The following is a 23,849-nucleotide window of genomic DNA, read 5'->3' on the forward strand; positions in this document are numbered from 1 at the left end:
TGTAATTAAACTTGTTTTAATATGATGACATTTGTTTGTCCTTTACATTTGTCACATTCTGGGATTTGGCACTCCCAAGCTTGAGCTCGACTGTAAGCCTTCTCAGCTGCTGCACATTGATCATCAACATTTGCACGATTGAATTCAATACAAATTACAATACCTGTGCATATCAGAGTCATACCAAAGGATGTATGTAAAGTTCAGTCATACATTTACCAGTTTCGAAAGTGCTTAGTTTAAATGCAAGAATGTGATCGGAGCATAGAATGGCAGGATAAAGCCATTCTGAACATTTGCAAGAGAGAGAAAAAAGTATGGTGGAACAGGGGTGATTTGTGTTTTTGATTTGACCTTTGTGACATTACACCAGTGAATATTTGCCCCTATTTATGTGATAATATATATATATATATATAATGTAATTGAAGTCGTTGACTTTATGTACTGTACATAAAGTCATAAGGTCAATATATATATATACATACACACACACACACACACACACACACACATATATATATATATATATATATATATATATATATATATATATATATATATATATATATATATATAGTTTTGGTAGTACTGGAACTCTTTCTTGGGTGTAACTCGGAGTTTCACGCATATTGCGATCATCAGTGTCTGATGATCGCAATATGCGTGAAACTCCGAGTTACACCCAAGAAAGAGTTCCAGTACTACCAAAACTATTACGCTCTGCCACTGCGGTATAGAGCACTGTCTTAGCAGATTGATACTCACCGAGTTATATATATATATATATATATATATATATATATATATATATATATACATATATATATATACATATATATATATACATATATATATACATATATATATATATATATATATATATATATATATATATATATATATATATATATATATATATATATATATATATATATATATATATATATATATATATATATATATATATATATATATTACATACCCACAATTACATGAAGTATTTGTATATTACTCACACATATACATCTAAATGTAGTACACATGATGTGAAGAATAGTTTAGAAAATATGTTTAATCATGACATAAAAGAAGAGGTCTTTTCACAGTTACACAGAATACAAGACTTCTATTTTCAAGACCATTCCTAATGTTGATTCCTTGGTATTTATAACTACAGGTTTTCTGTGATAACTGTCGTTGTTATCACTATCTCATGTGTATCTGTATGCTGTTGTCGTAGAAGATATTACAGACGACAGCACATTATCGTTGGTCAACGACCTGCCACATGCACTGTTGTTCATGCCTATACTGGCCAGCAACCAAACATGGTAATAAGATATAATCTTTTCATATACACACCTGTGACCATAACATAAATACACATACTTAAATACTGACACATGCATACATACATACATACATACATACATACATACATACATACATACATACATGCATACATACATACATGCTTACATACATATATACATACATACATACATACATACATACATACATACATACATACATACATACATACATACACACATACATACATACACAGATACATACATACATACATACATACATACATACATACATACATACATACATACATACATACATATATAAAGACAGACACAGTCTGACATACATACATAGATATATGGCTAGATTACTACTATATTTGCAATAAGAATGTTGCATTGTCAATGCCCTGCCACTTTTGTTCATGTCAATAATGGCCAGCAACCAATTATGGTAATAATATTTCATATAGACACCTGTGACAATAACACAAAATGTAATGTACTTAGATATATAGGAGTATACATCCTATGTACACATAGCAACTTACATAGGAGTAAATCCTTCACATAGCCACTTCTGTCCTACCTTTTCCCCATATTTCCAGCTCTGGTGGTTGGGCACAAGAGTGGTTCAAATCTTGCACATTGGAATTCAGCCAATCAGAAACAAATAGCAATCATTCCAACTACATGTATTTGCATATCATGCTTTGTAACCCCAGTAGACATTTATTATAAAGATAATGATTGTGAGATTGGAAACAGAATTATCCTTCCTAGAGTTTCAACATAATGGATTTTGGTTATTGAAGAGCATACTGGAGTGTAGGCAGTTTAAAGTTACTGTCTTCAACAAAGATATTCAAGCTAATTCCTAGTCTGTAAGGTATGCCATGACGGGGCGCCCTCATACATCGGCTGCTCCCTCCGCTCCCAATCTTGATAATGTACATATATGATCAATTTGATTAAAATCTGATGTAGTTAATATGACTTCATTCCTCCATTATTTCTTTTGATTTGATTTTGTTGTTCTGATAGTGCATGTAGTGAGTGCCTTCTGTGTACATTTGACACAATACCATACAAGTTCATATTCATGTGTTAAGTAACCCATTCAACCAATGAGAACATGCCCTATGTCGAAAACTTACAGGTACAGTACCTCGGAATGTTTTGTTTGAATAGAGCGCAGCGTGCAGACGATGTTATTATTATATTTTTGGTGGCTCTGTTTGTTTTCAACTTCAATCTTGCAGTGTTAACTGTAAGGCTGATTTGGGATATTGGGATTTGAACATGAACTCCTATGGTATTGGGTCGGCTGCAGGAAGGAGGTGGTCACTCTCAGAACAGCAAAATTAAAAAATAAACAACAATAAATGAAGGATCTCTTCTTCCACTTTTGATTGCGAAACAGACATATTTCGAGCAAATCACTTGTCCTTCTTCAGTGTCTAAACTGGATCTGACAAAAATGATCCAAATTTAATATAGGATGTTCTCATAATAACTATTGTCAATTATTTTGATAGAACACACCTATAATGCCACAGCCACCACCTTATGCTGGTGGTTACACAAATCCTGGATATAAAACAGGCTATGGAGCTACTGGACCAGCACCTGCATACGGAAATGTTGGACCGGCACCGGCACCGGCATATGGCAATGCTGGACAGGCACCTGCATATGGAAATCCTGGACAAGCACCAGGATATGGAAATCCTGAAAACACCGCTTACCCTACAAAGTAATATAAATTGATTTGTAGAAGTTTGAAGTCAGCAAAAGGCTATACAAAGTACAAGCATACTGTATTTGTAATGTATTGTGTGGAAAGACCACATTGCCAATATAAGTGACTCACCCATTCTGAATATACCTGAGAAGTAATGCAATGAAAGTACCCAGACTTATTTTTTGCTAATAATCCTGAAAGTATCCCACATCTAATATCGAGTACAATCAAGAATCTAGTCTGAGAAGAAATAAGAATATAATGATAGTTGTATTGAACAAAAATACCACCTTGTAAAGATGAAAAAGAAATTGGCTGAGATAAAATGTACACAGTCCAACAGTGATAAATAGCTGATGTTTTTGGGAGTAACCCTTATATGAGCTAAAAGTCTAATACTACTCAAAGTGTAGGAAATCTATGATGTACAGATGTTCTTGTTAATGAAGGGATTTATGCAATCTTATGATGAATTCTTTATCTTGGAAATTTAACGCAAATATTTACATTATATTGTTTTTGTTGGCTGTAATCTATGTCGCCAGATATGTTATGTTATTCCACCCCCATCAGTAACTTTCTTTTTGAGAGAGGGAAGACCAACACATGAGGGCGCCCTGACACAGCATATCTGACAGACTATCTGTCTTGCTACTGTACATTCAAGTTGAGCTTTAAAACATTGTTATGTCCAGTTACCGTTGTCTTGCACTCCTCAAAGTTTCAACACTGTGGTTGTAAGTTTTGCTACCTGTACTTTTAGGTAATGTTGAAAAATATTGTCACCAAACCTTCTACTGGAGCCATCGAGTCTGTCCTATGAGCTTGTTTACATCTTCGATATTCTATATTCATTGATGGTTGTTTGTACACTGGCTTGATGTCTGTATGTAAACATACATGAATAAGATATGGCCTCAGTGCTTGTTTAGCAACAAATTTATGGGAGATTGATAGCGGTCAATCACTTGTATCAAATTATCAATTTGAATAATTTGAAGAAGAAAAAAATGTTGTGAAAGATATTTAGCTGCTGTGGCTTTAATGATTACTTAGTTTCCTTCAAATGAAAAATCATCTATGTTTGTAACCCAGTAAGAATGAGAGCAATACTTTTAAAGTCATTCCAAATTGTAACCAGAGATTGATACAAGCCCATTTACAAAGAGGCTGCCATTTTATTCAGTACTTATAAGTGTAGTTTGTCTACCCTGTGTAATTTTTAGCAGTATTGTTCTGGACTCTGAGTACACGTTTCTACTTTGACCATTTGATGTGTTAATTGTGTTTACTTGACTCTTCATCACTCTTTCATGATTAAAATAGATTTTAAAATAAAAGCAAATTTTTATAATGATAAAAAAACGTGTGCTGTTCATTTGTAGTGATAGTACAATTGGGGAATTCCACAAATGCGAGAGGTGTCGCTGGAAAAAGTTAAGAAAGGCAGGGGAGAGGTCCGGGGGAGAGATAGTCTCACTGCCAGACTCGTCACGGTGACTCACCGTCCCTTTTTAAGGCGCACATAGTGCGCCCCGAGCGGCAAAGCCGCGAGAAATGAAGGACTTGGAGTTAGCCGATGTGTGAGGGCGCCCCGACACGGCTCACCTTACACGGGATAAACAATAGAACATGTTTGATATGTAGAATACTTAAATTGTAACATCAGAACACTTTTTTAAAGGTATCTATAGTGGTGTGGGAGGAGTGCTAGTTGTTAAATAGAATACAAACTATACTGTTTTGACGACATGTTTTGTTGTTATCATAATGAAAGTGGCTAGGTACTAAATGTCTAGTGAAATCATTGGATGTATAGCTCTTTTCACACCTTCAGTTTGATCAACACCTCTAGCAAAATTTGGTTCATTCTGTCAGAGCTAGTTAAGACATGCACTGATGAAGAAGGACAACTTATTTGTTTCAACTTGTCGGTGTGTCCCGGTCTATAGAAGAGAGTCGGTGTGTTCATAGTGATTCCATGATGAACACATACAGCAAAAAGTACATGATTTTTACACTAAGGGAGAAGAGATTGTGCATAATGTTAGAGCAATAGTCAACCATAGATATAAAATAGCGAATGAAAACCATCACTCTACAGTTCATTGACCTGTTAATCATTCGTATCATCTGTGTCATAAATATATTCATACTTCTAGATCTGCTATAATACCAGTACATGAGTACAGACACGGCTTGTATTTGCGACTAACGTACTCTTCATCCTCCTTGATTCATTAACAACATTGTTATGGAAATCAATCAAGTGATACATGTATCGGTGTATGTAAATTATTCACATTCAAATCCATACTACCAAATTACTACACGTCCAATATAGCATTCGACTAAAACGTTACGAAATAGCCATCTTCTTGAAAAGCTTTTACGGTTACCGGTATAATATACGTGTTGTTTTCTATTCAATTTTGTAAGTTTGGACTACCGTCCAACGTTCACATATGGTGTCGACAAAACAAAAATCCGTGGGTGTGAACGTGTGATCCTTATTGGCTGAAACATCACTCACGTGACCACACTTGTTTTAATTAAATATAGAAAAATTGTCCAGCATATTTATGCACATTGAGTTTTTCGGTCAAAATGGCTTACATCGACGGAAAGCTGCTAGTCCTAGTTGCCATACTATCTGTTCTACCAGCTGCAAAGGTGAGTTAAAAGTCCTAATTTATTTGTAAAAACTCGGTCTTAAGTTTCACTTGAACCAATATTTAATTTTATGGAACTTTTCTAGGTTCCAAGTTAAAAAAAAGAAGAATAAGTAATGTAAAACATTACACTGTCCGCCATCTACAAACATCCATATTTCACTAAAGTAGGGTCGAAGTTATCAAAATTCATCCAGATATAACTCGCTATTTCTGTATTTCCTAACAAAATCGTGAATTCTGTGTTTGGTTTCGAGTTCATCTTTTCACTATTCACGAACTAAGAAAAAGATGCGATTCACTTTCTCTATAATCTAAAAGTGGTGTTCAGAGTTCATCTATCAAGGCCCGTGTAGAGGCACATTAAATTGTACACTGTAAAGGCACTTTATTTTCAATTTAGTTTATTTGGCATAAACTTTTCTTTGTAGCTCCAGACAACCACTGATGCAGTAACACATGAAATTATTACTGTGCCGTCTACACTTCCCGCGGAGGATCCAGCAACAACGTGAGTATACCTCACCAAGAATGATAATATATATGTATATATATATATATATATATATATATATATATATATATATATATATATATATATATATATATATATATATATATATATATATATATATATATATATATAGTTTTGTTTTATTATTACGCTCTGCCACTGCGGTATAGAGCACTGTCTTAGCAGATTGATACTCACCGAGTTATATATATATATATCGATAGTAAGCTTAACTATAAAGATTTGTAAATGTTAAAGTTATAAAATGTAAATGTAAATGAAACTTGCACGGTTTTTTCACCAGTATGCTTACGAAAATATTACGAAAATAACTATGACAACACTTATGATTCGCAAGATAACTGCTGATTCATCAGAAGTACAGATTGGTGCAAATTAGTGATATTTTTTTGACTGTGTAAGGTTTTCTGGGATCAGAAAGATGATACTGAAATATCTTTTCAAATACCGTCATTTGAATTGTCAAACAAGCATGGTTAGAGGAAAAAGAATAACATGTATTTGCTTCGCTAGTAAAATTGAATAAAATGAAAGATAATATACACACTGTACTGGACGATGAACTGAAAAAAGGCTATCTTAATATGGTGCCTTTTAAATTGAAAGTATCACTCCAATGAATTTTAGGACATTACTTTCCATAAACTTCAATGTAAAATAATGTCGATGTGTACAAATAAAACCATTAATAATGTACTACTACAAATATTGGTAGGAGAGTTGGCCATGATTAGAAAATTATAACGACTATACAAATTTAATTTGTCACTATACTATTGTGCCTAAACAATTGATATTTAGAACGCAGCATTACTGTATAAAATTATCTAAAAAAATTAGTACTCATCGAGGTTAACTGAGTTATAAACAGATTTGGTTCCTCTACTAACAATAGTTAATTAGTGAAAAAGTGTCACATATGTCATCCTGACGTAAACATTAAATGTAGTAATTATCAAACAGCTGATGAATTTATGATTAGATACCGTGGTGATGAAATCCACGGTGTAATTACTGTCATAGAAATTCTCTGTGTTTGCATATCATTACATGAAATGAATAATATGATATGTGAATTACTGCTCCAATCAATTTGACCATATGGACAACGAGCAAACAAACAAACAAACAAACAAACAAACAAACAAACAAACAAACATACATACATACATACATACATATATATACATACATACATACATACATACACATGTGCATACATACATACATACATACATACATACATACATACACACACACACATACATACATACATACATACGTACGTACGTACGTACGTACGTACGTACATACATACATACATACATACATACATACATACATACATACATACATACATACATACATACATACATACATGCATGCATACATACATAAAGGCAATCTAAAGGGTAAGAAATTAAAGTTTCAAATGGCAGGGATCGAGACAAAATAGAATATGAACATGAATGTTTTTCACTTTTAAACAAATTAAATATAAAGACCAAAAGGTATAAACAATGCAAGAAATAACAAAAACACTGATACTAGACAAATTGCACTTTTCAATTAGAGTACAAAATGTACGTTCATTTAGAATGACTAAAAATAAAGAAAAGTATCTAAAATGCACAATTATGAGCAGATAATGACAATGTGTTCCTAAACCATGAATAATAGCAAATATATGGTAAAATAGGACCTAAAAGCAAAATCAATCAGTGCTGCCTTAAAAGACAAAGGGCAGCACCGGTAAACCCATCCAACGAAGACCTATGTATAGGCATGCATACAATCCTATCTAATGATCCCAAACAGTGACGGGACCGGATATTGATGATAGAATCAAGGTATAAGTACTTTTCCATCTCAATACCTAATGATAGCCATACTATTCACAAAAGGCGTTCAAAAGAATGTATACTGATTGTACGTCACAAGTAATCACCGTCCTTAATTAAAGTAATTAAAAGTACACACATTAAGTCTGTACTTTTATATTCAATAGGAATGGCTGTACGGTCATGCAGTGACTCAGAAGTAACTCCTCACCTTTAGACCTACCCATTACTTGCGTGGGTTTTTGAACAAATGATATTTCATTTTCATATTTCATATCCGAAGCAACCTCACCTTCAGACCTAGTCTGTAATCAGACGCTGATTATATTTTGTCGTATTCCTCAAAAACCGTCTGAAATATGTTTTATTTAAATACGAGTTGTGTGCAAATACATATTATTAAACCTATAACTTACAATCTAATAGTCAGCATGTACAATGCACATACGCGCTACTCACTCACTAAGGATTCGAACACATAAAATATAATCTAGACTTCATGGAACGTCCAGCGCACACCATGTTTAAGAATCAATAGTAGTAAAGAAAAATTACAAAAAAAGTCAAGGCGACAATTAACATTCTACTTCAGACCTACCCATAGACATGTTACTTGCATGGGTTTTTGAACAAATGATATCTCATGAATATTATACTTTCACTAAATATTCTAATTGTTTTAAGAAACGTCATTTTTCACCATGTTCCCCCGCTTAGACTTTTGATATGTTATTCAGCATCAAATCCTGAGCAAGATATGTGCTAACAATTATTCCTGTTGCAATTATGCCCCGGTTCAGCCTACATTTCCGCTTGATTGACTGGACTATAAATATAGTAATTATCAAATAGCTGAATTTATGATTAGATACCGTGGTGATGAAATCCACGGTGTAATTACTTTCACACAAATTCACTGTGTTTTCATATCATTACATGAAATGAATAATATGATATATGAATTACTGCTCCAACCAATTTGATCATATGGGAAACAAACAAACAAACAAACAAACAAACAAACAAACAAAACCCAAACAAACAAACAAACATACATACATACATACATACACACACACACACAGAGACAGACATACATACATACATACATACATACATACATACATACATACATATATACATACATACATACATACACACACACACATACATACATACATACATACATACATACATACATACATACATACATACATACACACAGTACGTACTGCGTTTACACAATAGGTACTAGGTGATGATGCAATGTCGTGATCTAAACCTCATTGCACTGTAACAAAAAAAATCTCATTCCTATTGAATCAGCAATTTCATATAAAAATAAAACATCTTAAGGGTAAAACTTTATTTTCGCTATTAAAGTAATATAAAAGTAGTTTATTGTGGGTTTTCATCTTTCTAGCATTCAATATTGGATAACCCATTGTGGATGTTGATATGAAATTATAATCAAGGTTAACTTTCAAATAGCAAGTAACGTATTGTTACGTAACAAAACACAGACGGCAAGATGTGCCATTATAACCTCCACATTAAAGTGGCGCAAGCTGAGTTTATAAGCGTTTTACTCAAGTGAAAATACTTGCATAATATAAACTTGATTAAACTATTTTAAAATGATTTTAATGTCAGTGAATGCTTTATAGAATATTACAATTGTCTTCTGAAGTTGTTAAAACAGTTAGTTGCATGGTACGGATTTCATGAACATTCTTGATACGTATATATGATAAATTACGTCATCATACTCGTTTATAAATTATATCTTGAGTTCCGTTAATTGCATGTGGTGACTAAGTGTGCTCCAGTAAGTACAACACTGCGAGTACCTTATTAATGTGCAGCATAAACTACGCCAACACACGCGTAAACTCGGCTTTTGCCTCTTTAAATTAATAAATTACATTAATGTCAGTGAAACTATTAGATTAGGTAGGATAGGATAATATTTTGTACTACTTAACGCCTTCATATGATAAATCACAAACTTTTATAATTGTGGCGATGTAAAAAAAAAAAAAAAATAGTCGCGCGTAAGTTTAATTACAAAGTACTTAAAGCAGATTGTACTGTATATGTAAATTAATTTTGCTATTGCTCCAAAATGTATGTATCCGTCCACACGTTAAGAACTGGCCATGATAGTGGATAAGGTTTAGTTATTTATTTTGGAATTTTTAATTTATAAAAAATGTATCATGACTTCCTACTTGAAAATTCAATGTGAAATAACATATACCAAGTCATTGATTGTAAACCAAGAAAATTGCAAAACATTAATAAATGTGTGAAATGTTTGTTATTGTACGTACAATAACAAACTTTTTACACAAAATAGATATGTTTTCTTCACTTTTTCACTGGAGCAAAAAAACCCTCACCCAAAATCATTTGTAAAACATAGAAGCAGAGTGTTTTGCCGTGAGTATGGAGATCACGTGAAATATAATAACATGATAATACGAGCACGTCGACACATTGTTGAGGACCTGGTATTCACATTCAATAGTCCAGTCAAAATAAGGTTTGACCCGGACATATATAATTGCAACAGTTACATAAATTGTTTTTAGCGCATCTTTAATACTTAAGAATTGTATGCTGAACAACATATCAAAAGTCTAGAAAATTCTCTTGAAACAATATCCTCAGCATTGTGTGTGCAAGGATTACGATACAATCGCACAATATATCGCCCAACCTCAAGCACAACCACACTAAACGATCTTTACGAACGTTCACAAACTGAAGACCATGTTGTCAGTAATCGGGCCATCGGGCTTTAATGGCAATCTAAAGGGTGAGAAACTAAAGTTACAAATGGCAGGGATTGAGACAGAACAGAATATGAACATGTTTCTTTTTGTTGTTTTCTTTAATTTAAAAAATAAATAATTTTTTAAACAAATTAAACATAAAGACCAAAGGGTATGAACAATGCAAGAAATAACAAACACACTGATACTTGACAAATTGCACTTTTCAAATGGAGTACCTTCATTTAGAATGACTAAAAATAAAGAAAAGTACCTAAAATGCACAATTATGAGCAGATAATGACAATGTGTTCCTAAACCACCAATAATAGCATATATATGGTAAAATAGGACCTAAAAACATATACCGATTGTACGTCACATGTAATCACCGTCCTTAATTAAAGTAATTAAAAATACACACATTAAGTCTGTTTAAATTCAATAGGAATGGCTGTACGGTCATGCAGTGACTCAGAAGTAACTCCTCACCTTCAGACCTACCCAATCATCGCATGGGTTTTTGAACAAATTATATTTCATGAATATTATATTTTCACTAATTGTGCTAACTTTTAAGAAAAGTCATTTTTCCCCATGTTCCCCCACTTAGATTTTTCTAGACTTTTGATGTTATTCAGCGTAAAGTTCTGAGCAAGGTGTGCTAAAAATTATCTCTGTTGCAATTATGTCCCGATTCAGCCTACATTTCCACTAGATTGACTGGACTAATAGACGTAAAAAACAAGTCTATACGTACTTGTATTGTAAGTTCTTTTGACTAATGTATTTCCTTGATGTCTCTAGTGCTGCTCCGGCTGAAGACAATGCTGAGGTGATAGATGGAGGAGACGCAGTTGAAGATGGCGGCGTGATAAATGCAGCTGATAAAGATGAAATCCAGACTGCTCCCGTTGAAGATGAAGACACCGAAGAAACTGGTGATGAAACTCAGGGAAGCAGCGAATCCGAAGATGACGATGAATCTGAATCTAAATCTAAATCTAAATCTGAATCCGAAGATGATGAAAACGATGATGAATCTGAATCTGAATCTAAATCTAAGTCTAAATCTAAATCTGAATCTGAATCCGAAGATGATGAAAACGAAGATGAAGATGAAGATGAAAACGAAGATGATGAAGATGAGGATGAAGATGAAGATGAATCTAAGTCTAAATCTGAATCTGAATCTGAAGACGAAGACGAAAGTGAAGATGAAGATGAAGAAACGGAAGATGGCGAAAGTAGTGATGAGGACAATGATGAATCTAAATCTGAATCTAAATCTGACGATGAAGATGAAGATGAAAACGAAGATGAAGATGAAGATGAAGATGAAGATGAATCTAAGTCTAAGTCTAAATCTAAATCTGAATCTGAATCTGAAGACGAAGATGAAGATGAAGATGAAGATGAAGATGAATCTAAGTCTAAATCTAAATCTGAATCTGAATCTGAAGACGAAGACGAAGATGGCGAAAGTAGTGATGAGGACAATGAATCAGAGGATACAAGTGCAATAGGTTCAAGTGGAAATAACTCGACTGAGACTGAAGATGCAGACAGTAGCCAAGCCGGTCAAGGGAAAAAGTAGGTATACGTAGCGACGCTTTTATTTGTACAAGAAATATGTCCTCACTCCCCTAAAGTTAGGAATTCAAAAACGTTTCGAATCTTCTGTACCAGAGAGTATAAGGAATTGAACCACTCGTTACAGAAATATCGTGTGATATTAGGTTTTATAGTATACAGATGATTCATCACAATATAAGCCCCCTAAACTGCACTTGACGTAATGTATAGACAGCGCCCTCTGTCCGATCTAAACTCCCACTTACGACCAGGTTGAGAGCAATCAGCCAATCCAATCATCGACCATCGACAAAAATCACGGTATAGTCATGCTTTTTTTAAAATCTAACATTAACTATTAATCTCGTTCTTAATGGTCATTAAGGACGAGATTAATAGTTAAATGTTAGATTTTAAAAAAATAATAAATCCGCCAACTCCCACCCACCAGCCTCAGGAGTCATATTCTAGCTTAATTGGCCAAACTTGACACGATTCAGAAACAATCTCAAATAAGTATATGCTGTAGTATGCTGTATTATGAATGAATTAAAAACAAGGACTTGGCATATGGCCTCTTTAATCTCGCCCCTAAAGATAATTGTATTAATTACAATTGATCGATTATAAATATCAAAACTATTTCAATTAATTTATCGTATATCAACTTATTACAGGATACAACTGTATGTTATCATACTAATGGCTATGGGGGCCGGCTGTCTCTTTATGTTGATCATTTTGGTGGTCGTCGTAGTCGCACGTAGACGGAGACCAAAACACAAACCCCTATTGGACGATACTGACGGAGAGAACGAGGGTCGTGGGTCGTACAATACATTTGAAGGTGACGGCAACGAAGACGTTGCTCCCGACGTACCACAAGAGGCTGAATTATCACCAGAAGGGGAGACCGCCGCGGAAGCAGCACCAGCAGAGGAGCCTAACGCACCTGCAGAAACAGAAGGACCATAAGAGGTGTGAAGAAAGTTAACAATCGTTTTAGTAGAAGCCACCAACCAAGAGAAGAGTATAAACAAATCATCATTTAGTTTCATTTCTCTCCCCTGACACACACCACATGTACAGATCTAGACTATTCCCCTCACTAGCACAGTATGTATACGTACCGATTACTAATATTTCTTTGTGTTAGCATTTACGATTTGAATAGATAATGACGATACAAATGTGTTTACAACTTGTTTAATGATGACGTATGTAGTCCACCGTAATAATTTACCGTAATAAGCGAAGATTTAAAAAAAAAAATCAACTACAGACACTGCGCCCGCGAAGAGAATTGGCATTTTACTTGTAGTTATTCTCGCAGTGTTGACTGACGCAGAAATAAAAAAACTGGGATGGTATTAATTAGGCTAGACCACTTGCATTTTAAGTTCCTAGACAACACGATCGAGGCGCCAAAGCTGTACACAAACTATACCTTGTCTTGTGGTATGTTTAGCTTACTATTTTACCTTTTCTTTGTAGCAAAACTTTTTATGGGCTCGAGTCAAAATGCAGTAACTTTAGCTTAAGTTAACGATTACATTAATTGTTCAAGTTCTGCTACCGTACGTACGGTACACTTACATCTTGCGTGAAGCTAATGGAGAGTCACAGCATTCTAACAACATTTCCCGACTACAAATGCCCTCATTTTCTTCGCATAAGACCCCCTCATTTGCTGTTAGGTAAAGAACATGGACCACTTGGCTTTCCCTTATATTATATATTGGATGGTGGCGGGAACAAAGTTATACACCTGTACGTCTATATATAGGATATGAAACCAATAAAGGTGATACTTGTGTTTAACAAAATTGTACTAAGTTTACCTAAACTCTGTTTTTCAATTCACGCTTGGGGAAACATTTATTATTCAATATGTGTTCATGTGTACTTCTATTTTATCTGAGTTTTACTATTTTCCCTACGTTCTCAGTTCAAACCTTTTAGTCGTCTGAGGTTTTCGTCATACAGATCCTCGCAACACATGTACATTCACTATCTTACAGAATAAACATACATATATCTATTGGTGAATTTTAAAGTTAGCTGTAAAAATAGGTCATATTATTGTATGATCCTCACTGCTCGAGTAAACCAATTCCTAAGTTATATTTATATACACTTATAGACTCTATACAGCCTCGGGAGGGAGCGTCGCTACCTGAGAAAGGGCTGTTTTGTATGTACCGATATCTACCGCATAATTGCATTGTAGTGTGCGCCCTCATCGACGATATATGGCTAACCATTCGTTTACGTCTACCTGCGCAGCAGTAGCACAGTACAATGATATTCGTGTACAATATTATGTGGTGTTTGACATATGCAGGATTAGTCTTTTGCATACATACAAATCCGCCCTCTCTGCTAGCGACGCTCCTGAGACTGTCGAGAGTACACTTGTATGTAAATGTGTTATGCTAATAAAAAAAAAACATATTCATCTTGCACATCGTCATTTTCATTTGGTGTATATATATATAGGTATACATGAGTTTAAAAAAATATTCCATTTAGCTTTGCATGTTTATTTATTATTTAAACGTTTGTTGGTAAGTAACACGGGCTCCCTGTTTAATCATAGACAGTGTCTATGAGCTAGCAGTACGTAAGATAACAACAAACATGGCGGCGCCCATTCAAATACAAATAGCACGGTCTCTGTGGGCAAAGTGTCTCGTTGAACGACCTTTTGACTGTCTGGGTTGAGTTTATCACCGTGACGTAAAACTTTGGAAATATTTTCGCCATGTACGAGTATAGTGAATCATATGAATGGGTCGCTCGCGCAAAGACAAAAATATCGATCGTCAATAAATCACGAACATTTTCCAGATTTTACCAAGACAGTGCTACAAATTGTGGAATTATACTAAGGAACGGATCATTTGGTTTTTAGATAGTTCTCTTTTTGGAGGATGTGGTGGCCCTGAAAAGGGCCGTTTGGTTTGTGTATGCTGGGCATACGACTTATTTGGAGCTGGTGTACTTGGTGACGGCTTTGGTACCCTCACTGACGGCGTGCTTGGCAAGCTCACCGGGCAGCAAGAGACGTACAGCAGTCTGGATCTCTCTGCTGGTGATGGTGGATCTCTTGTTGTAGTGGGCGAGACGTGAAGCTTCAGCGGCGATACGTTCGAAGATGTCGTTGACGAAGCTGTTCATGATAGACATGGCCTTGGAGGAGATACCAGTGTCTGGGTGAACCTGCTTCATGACTTTGTAGATGTAGATACCATAGCTTTCCTTCCTTTTCCTCTTTCTCTTCTTCTTGTCGCCACTTCTGGCGGCTGGGGCCTTACCGGCCTTCTTGACGGCTTTACCACTTCCTTTGGGAGGCATTATGAACGACGTTGATCAGTAGTTCAGAATAACAAGCTATTGACAACGTTACTGTATTTATAACTCAAAAAATGCAAATGAAGGATCCAAAAGAAAGGCGGCAAATCAAACGGACGCAGTCGAATGCATGCATATATCTTTTGTCCTCTTGACCTATATGTTAAATTTTAAGCGTCGGCTGTACGTGATTGGCCCATTATGGTATCGGACCAAACGTTCCCATTGGTCAGAATTGACTGCGGATACGATTCTGCCGGGAAGGGTTTTTGGCGCTCAAATACAATTTTGTGTACTAGCTATTGTCTGAGCTTTGATTTTGAAGGACTTTTGATATATTATTATGTAGACATTTCTGAGACATGTGGTGAAAAATAAATTCTGTTGCAATTAGTGATGGGTTGACCCATTTTTTTTTTCATAAAATGACTGGAATAATAGTAATATGAAGGGGCCAGTAACACTGATACTACATTGTATTTCAATGTCCTTGTAGTCTGTATGGCAAAAATTTAAGTACGTTGTTTATCTATGCCGGGTACTTTTACCGCATCTATTTACCTTTTTAAAATATGTAGGGTCTGTTAGTGTTAAAACTGATAATGTAGTAGGTAATCGGTCAACATAGCAACCTGATTGTAGTAAAAAATTACCGATAATGTATTAAAATTACTTAACTGACACTGTATCATTTGACCGATACTGTAGAGATAAACCATAGATATACCCTATGGATAAACCAATAGTGTAGTAACATTTACGGGTAATGCAGTAATATTTAAAACCGATATTGTATAAAAAAATAGCGATAATGTAAGTATTCATATTTGGAAATATCAACATGGGGTAAGATCCCGGGGGTCAGATCAGTGAAGGAATGTCAAAATTTGAATCTTGTACTGTTGGTACTATATCCCTCCACAATTTCAATGCATAAATGCATATCTGGTCATGGCTAGGTGGTATATAACATGGAATGGATGGTGACCTATGTCGATTCAGTGCAGCCAGTCTCCTCAACATGACATTACAGTATATCACAAGTACAGATCTCCAACGGACCCTCTCCCATTGTCCGAACGTAGTCTCGAGTAAACATTACTCTATTGTCATGGAAATAACTTTCAGAAGTGTGAATGTGCATGGATTCAACATATTCTCGCATAAATTAACAAGCCACCATAACCATACATAAATCACAAAACAAGGAAGACATTTCTGACCTTGTCTGTGAGTGTATAGAGATGATATACGCCTATGATATATAACAATATAAGGTGTAAGTCAATTTAGGTGTGAAAAACCATTGGTAGGTAAATGCATACGTATACATACATACATACATACATACATACATACATACATACATACATACATACATACACACACACACACATACATACATACACACACATACATTACATACATACATATATACATACATACATACTTACATACATACATACATACATACATACATACACACACATACATTACATACATACATATATACATACATACATACATACTTACATACATGCCAAATTACATGTACCTACCTACCTACTTACAGACAGACAGACAGACAGACAGGACATATCTAGAAATAATCAACAATATTCAACACAATTACATTTGTGGTGACCATTGTGGATATAGGAATCAGTGTAACTTTTATTAATGAAACATTTTATGTATTTTTTATGTTTACATGTAAGATTATTAGCAAGTTCTATTACAGCTAGCTGTATATCACACACACATATGATAACCTTCATTCGTCCAAATAAATTCTCTAATTATTATATCCGAATAAAAAAAATGGTTTGACAAATTTATTACAATAACTAATAAGAGATCATATCCTTTGAAAGTAACACTTTACTCGTATTTCATCACTCGTGTGGCATTTGTGAGATATTTTGTTGGAACGTTTGTAATATTAACCTTAGCTGGCATATCTAATCTAGTTAAATTACAACCTAACATAAATAATTGTTACATATTATAAATGATGCTAAATTGACTGGTGACAAGCAAACAAAAGTAAAAGTGTGTAACAGTATCTGTATTAGTTTAAACATAATATTTCAAATAACAGTTTACATATCCACCCAAACAAGCAAGTCTAGATTAGGGAGCGATCAGTTTTTACGGCCGGGGGTGGGCCGGTGACTTCTTCGTGTTGTACTTAAAAATAGTGCGGACCCCCTGCGATTCATCCACAAAACAATCCAACCCCCTCCTAACAAATTAAAAGCACAATACAGCACACACTGCATAGTTAATTTTACGTGTTACATTTACAGTAATTGCTTCACTTGTATAAAGCTCTTTAGACAGGAACGCTATGAGAAGTATGATTGTCTGTTCATGGACATGCAAAATATTCCTGGTTTAGTAACCAAAAGTTCTAGGATATATATCTCTTAGATTGGGCGAACTATTACCATTATAGGTTAATTCGGCTGATTATAAAGTACAATATAAGAAATCAGTGGAGTTAATATAATTGTAAACCTAGGGGTTTTAGTAAGTTTCAAAGTTGGGAGAGAACTGGAAAAAGTATGGGGAGAAGCGCAGGCTATGTGCGTGCATGCCTGCTATACAAGCGCGGGGGGAAGGGGTGTCCCCCTCCCATGGTAAGAGCTTTTTGAAAAATGAACACCTTTTGGAGGCCATTTAGAGCACCAATCGAAGTAAAACACGACTTAATTATATCATAGGGTAAATGACAAACACTCAATTTTGTTCTCTCGCGATTTTCTGGATATCTAATATTATTTTCTCTACATTTCAAATAAAGTTTTAAATATAGTTTCCTTTCACCCCCTCCCCACTATTTTCTTCTGTTACCACTGTCTCATCAGAGTTTTCCAACTTTGCATTAATTAGCAGATTGCTAATCCTAGAACAAACTCATGTTCTAATTGCCCAGTGAGTGTAAACATCTACTGATTCGATTAATGGCAGTACACGGATGTGTTACAACCCATAACACCAAAGTAAAGTGTTTTCTGTATGTACCACAATCGTTTATAGCATCCATATCAAGTGTAAAAGTATACTTTTTCATTTGCTAATTGACATTAGAAAGGCCACATGCTAGGCTTGTAAATAAACCAGTTGACACAGTATACATTTACACTTGATATGAATGCTATAAACAATCGTGGTACATAGAGAAAGTGCTTTACTTCAGTGTTACTTATTGTACCTCCATTAGTCAGATCAGGGACGTAGATGTTTACACTCACAGCATAACATGATAATGCACTAATATGGGCAAATAACTATTGTTTTCTCGAATTAGCAAGCTACTAATTAATGCAAAGCTGATAAACTCAGATAAGACAGTGATATCAAGTATGAAATAGGAAAAAACTGAGAGGAAACTTTATTTTATGTTATAATTGAACGTATATTTATAGCCATTGTTTATGGTTTATTGTATGCACATACATTTGATGTATGGAAATTTAAGTACAGCAGGGTGGTTCATGATTTCGTTCAGTTGTTGAACATAAGGTGACCCCCCTTTATTCTCTTTATAAAAATGACGCACCCTCCTTCTTTGAGTCCCAAATTGAGCCCCCCGGCCGTAAAAACTGATCGCTCCCTTACGTGTTCCTGCGTAAGCTTACAAATAGCCTCTCTCACAGACAAGGAAGATCAAAAACAGTTTGTAGTTACTACGGTACCTATGAAAGGTAACACTTATGGCGTAGAATGCCTGCCAATATTCGAAAATACAATACTTCAATGACTATATGCAATACTACAATGACTATATGCAATGACTATATGCGATGTGACTACATGAGATGACTACATGCGATATGACTACATGAGGTGACTACATGAGATGACTACATGCGATATGACTACATGCGATATGACTACATTAGATGACTACATGCAATACTGCGATGCGAGATGATGACATGATATGCGGGCCTGCGGCGATTTTGTAATGACGTTATGCCATTCGTAGATTATTCAATATGCATAAGGGGTAGACCATTCGATATCCTGGGGGGGCTTGGAAGATTGGTGGAGAGTCATTATTTTTTTTCCTACCTACTTTCAGACAATAATTTACAAATTTTACAAGACAGCTCTAACATGTAAAAAGCAACTCTGTGAGGTTGAAACATTTTTGAAATAAAGTTTCATAGCATCTTGACAGTAAGAGTTGGACGAAAGAACTTTGATTTGAGACTGGAACATGTCTACCTCTTACGGGGGGTTCTCGGGGGTCCCCCTAGAAGCCCTCGAGGTTTTTTACTTCTAAAGCAATGTTTAGGCTATTCACAGACACTTTCAGACAATAATTTGCAAGCTTTACAAGACAGCTCTAACATGTAAAAAGCAACTGCACATGGTTGAAACATTTTTGAAATAAAATTTCATAGCATCTTGACAGTAAGAGGTGGAGGGAAGAACTTTGATTTGAGGCTTGGACATGTCTACCTCTTATTTGGGGGGGGGGGCGGGTCCTAGGGGATCTCCCCTAGAATTTTTACCAATTTTGGTGAATCTTATTGTTGGTTTAACGAATGAGTGGCCTCTGGGGTGATGGAGTCCAAGGCCCCCCCCCCCCGCCAGATCTGCAGTTTTTTGTTTCTATTTAGGTGATTTTTAGGTTATTCATAGCCTCTGAGATATATATTGCCAAGCATCGAAAAGCTAAAGTAAATATAACTTTTTACATATTAAGTTTTCCATGTTATAAAAGTGGGCCTGTAACATTGGTATAGGGTCATTGATATTGCATTTATAGTAAAGTTACTGATGTGTTAGAGCACTTTAGGAGGTCATACCTAGTGTACAATAGAAACTTGAATTTGAGTTGTGGTGTCGATACATGTAGTGTCTGAAATAGGAAGTATAGCATCCCTCTTGACAAATTCGCATGCGATATGACTACATGCGATGTGACTACATGAGATGACCACATGCGATATGACTACATGAGATGACTACATGAAGTGACTACATGAGATGACTATATGCAATACTGCGATGATTCGCAATTGAAGGATATTGCAAAAAGCAGCGAAGAAACAGACAAAATATAAATATAAAGACAAACATAACACATATACAGACACATCAGATTCAGGCAGTTCTCTTTTTGGAGGATGTAGTGGCCCTGAAAAGGACCGTTTGGTTTGAGTATGCTGGGCATACGATTTACTTGGAGCTGGTGTACTTGGTGACGGCTTTGGTACCCTCACTGACGGCGTGCTTGGCAAGCTCACCGGGCAGCAAGAGACGTACAGCAGTCTGGATCTCTCTGCTGGTGATGGTGGATCTCTTGTTGTATTGGGCAAGACGTGAAGCTTCAGCGGCGATACGTTCGAAGATGTCGTTGACGAAGCTGTTCATGATAGACATGGCCTTGGAGGAGATACCAGTGTCTGGGTGAACCTGCTTCATGACTTTGTAGATGTAGATACCATAGCTTTCCTTCCTTCGTCTCTTTCTCTTCTTCTTGTCGCCACTTCTGGCAGCTGGGGCCTTACCGGCCTTCTTGACGGCTTTACCACTTCCTTTGGGAGGCATTATGAACGACTAGATTAGGTAGTTCAGAATAAGCGTCAAAGAAAACGACGCTGTATTTATACCCAAACAAATGCAAATGAAGGATCCAAAATAGTAGGCGGGAATCCTCTGGCGGGAATCGGACTGAACCTAAACTAAGACATGACTTAGTGTGTTATGTATACATAGGCCTATTGTCAACATGACCTATATGTTAAATTTTAAGCGTCGCCTCAACGCTATTGGTCCATTCATTCCCGCCCGTCCTTTAATTGGGTATAATTGATAACGGTCAGAATCCTGCCGGTACGTATAAATACGGGTGTCTGGGCGGCAAATTTAATTATCAGTATCTGAACTACTGCTATAAATAAAAAAATGTCTGGACGTGGTAAAGGAGGCAAAGCAAAGGGTAAGGCAAAGAGCCGTTCCAGCCGTGCTGGTCTGCAATTCCCAGTTGGCCGTGTGCACCGTTTCCTTCGCAAAGGCAACTACGCTCAACGTGTTGGTGCTGGTGCTCCAGTCTACTTGGCTGCCGTCCTCGAATACTTGGCCGCTGAAATCCTTGAGTTGGCAGGAAACGCTGCTCGTGACAACAAGAAGACCAGAATCATCCCACGTCACTTGCAGTTGGCTGTCCGTAATGACGAAGAATTGAACAAACTTCTGGGAGGTGTCACCATCGCCCAGGGTGGTGTATTGCCAAACATCCAGGCAGTACTCTTGCCCAAGAAGACCCAAGCCAAATCCAAGTAAATCGTATGCTGAGCATACACAAACAAAACGGCCCTTTTTAGGGCCACCACATCCTCCAAAAAGAGAACTGCCAATACCAAAATATGAAACTCTAATTTATATATTGTATGTATGTATGTATGTATGTATGTATGTATGTATGTATGTATGTATGTATGTATGTATGTATGTATGTGTGTATGTGTGTGATAATCAATTAAGGTGGAGCTTAATAATATTTTGTAGTTATTTCATGGTGTTCACCGAAACGAATTATATCGCATATTATATATGTATGTAGTATACACGTAGCCTTACGATGAAGACAGTCGAAAACTAATATATACTCGTGTATAAGTAGACTAGTTCCATGACGGACATCCATCATGGAACTAGACTAATACCAGGTGGTAGTAGATGTACATATACATTGAAAAAGACACTCGGTGATCCTATAACATATGTTTAAGAAAATTAAATGTGTTCCATCAAATAATGAAATGATACTTTCATACAATAAAACGCGAAAACAGTATTAAACAATCACAAATATGCCAACATCCCCTACTACTAGTATGTTCCTAGGTTACCACTACCAGTGGCAGTACAGTTTATATCAGTATTATATGTGTATTTGAGTCCATCGATTGTCTATGGTGTTTGTATGTGTGGTGGTGGTGGTGGTGGTGGTGGTGGGGGGTAGATTGGTCTTGCCGGTATTACCGTTTGGGAAGTTATTGTATAAACTCATAACTGACGTTCATATAACGCATGCACCTCTAAGTAGAAGAACATTTCACTAAAGAATAGAGAGAGCTGCCACCAAAAGCTGCAATTCATTTCCACCATTTGGGAAGAAGTAAAAAGTATAATCGTATTCATAATTTGGGATTAGATGTTTGGTCATGACAAGTGCTCAGATACACAAACTACCACACAAATATTAAAACAAGACGTTCTGATCTATACTTATATTTTATTGTGATACTAAAAGTGTACTTTAGAACCCCTTACAGTAAAACCCTCACAAAAATGGTGAATTAGTAAATAACAGTCCTAAGAAAAATATAATATATAACTTACAATACTTGTGAGAATTTGTGAGCCTACATAAGAATGCAAGACTTCTTTAGTTTGTGTGAAATGTTTTACACTAACGTATTCAACAGACTGTAAGATACATTGTGTTGGTCAGCCCTGTGTTGGCTGATAGCATGGCATGAATGTCTGTATCTTACAGAATTATGTATTCACCAGACATTTGATAATATGAAGACAGTCAATAGATTTGTGCATAGTCCTTGTGCTTTGAATTCTTCACTTTAAAAAAAAAAATCCATTTCTCCTAATGTGTACAAACATCTTTAACAGTTTAACCTGTTTTTTGTTAATTATATATCTAATTTCTAAACTATTCATAAATACTCATGTTATATATATAAGTTTCCTTGATCAAATGATTCACATATACGTTACAATGCACCAGCAGTTCAAAGTTTTAGCATTTAGCACTCTGAACTGCTTGTGCGTTAAAACCTATGTAAATCAGATATTTTCTACATTTTAAACCCTGTTCACAAATACACATCTTAAGTTTAGTTGCTTGGAGTCTCTTGAATGGTTTGCACTTCTATATTAATCACATGTATCTTGACAAATATGATGTTTATAACAAGTCTCACAAAAACTTAGAAATTACAGAGACACAGTCTAATCATCGTAATGTATTGTCTTTATTAGGTGGTTATTGTTATTT

At 35.5% G+C, this 23,849-nt stretch overlaps 3 protein-coding genes and 1 pseudogene across 3 annotated transcripts in view; 2 read left to right on the plus strand and 2 right to left on the minus strand.

The window, feature by feature from the left end:
• The window catches only part of LOC144433975 (uncharacterized), a 7,283-nt gene extending 2,891 nt beyond the window's left edge, over positions 1-4,392 (plus strand). The window contains exons 4-5 of the mRNA XM_078122397.1: positions 1,181-1,334; positions 2,852-4,392. Coding sequence (XP_077978523.1) covers positions 1,181-1,334; positions 2,852-3,073 — 376 coding nt within the window. The 3' untranslated portion in view covers positions 3,074-4,392. The remainder of the gene's footprint in view (positions 1-1,180; positions 1,335-2,851) is intronic.
• Positions 4,393-15,442: 11,050 nt separating this feature from the next.
• On the minus strand, positions 15,443-15,814 carry LOC144433981 (histone H2B, gonadal-like). Its single transcript, XM_078122404.1, has one exon. It carries the CDS (start codon positions 15,812-15,814, stop codon positions 15,443-15,445), a length of 372 nt encoding a protein of 123 aa, XP_077978530.1.
• A 4,525-nt stretch (positions 15,815-20,339) lies between these two features.
• LOC144433807 (histone H2A) lies at positions 20,340-22,114 on the plus strand. The gene is made up of 2 exons (XM_078122172.1): positions 20,340-20,377; positions 21,730-22,114. Exon 2 carries the CDS (start codon positions 21,737-21,739, stop codon positions 22,112-22,114), a length of 378 nt encoding a protein of 125 aa, XP_077978298.1. The 5' UTR covers positions 20,340-20,377; positions 21,730-21,736.
• LOC144434018 (histone H2B, gonadal pseudogene) lies at positions 21,008-21,379 on the minus strand (annotated as a pseudogene).
• Positions 22,115-23,849: the final 1,735 nt, after the last annotated feature.

The sequence above is a fragment of the Glandiceps talaboti genome, chromosome 4, assembly GCF_964340395.1.
Source record: "Glandiceps talaboti chromosome 4, keGlaTala1.1, whole genome shotgun sequence".
NCBI lineage: Eukaryota > Metazoa > Hemichordata > Enteropneusta > Spengelidae > Glandiceps > Glandiceps talaboti.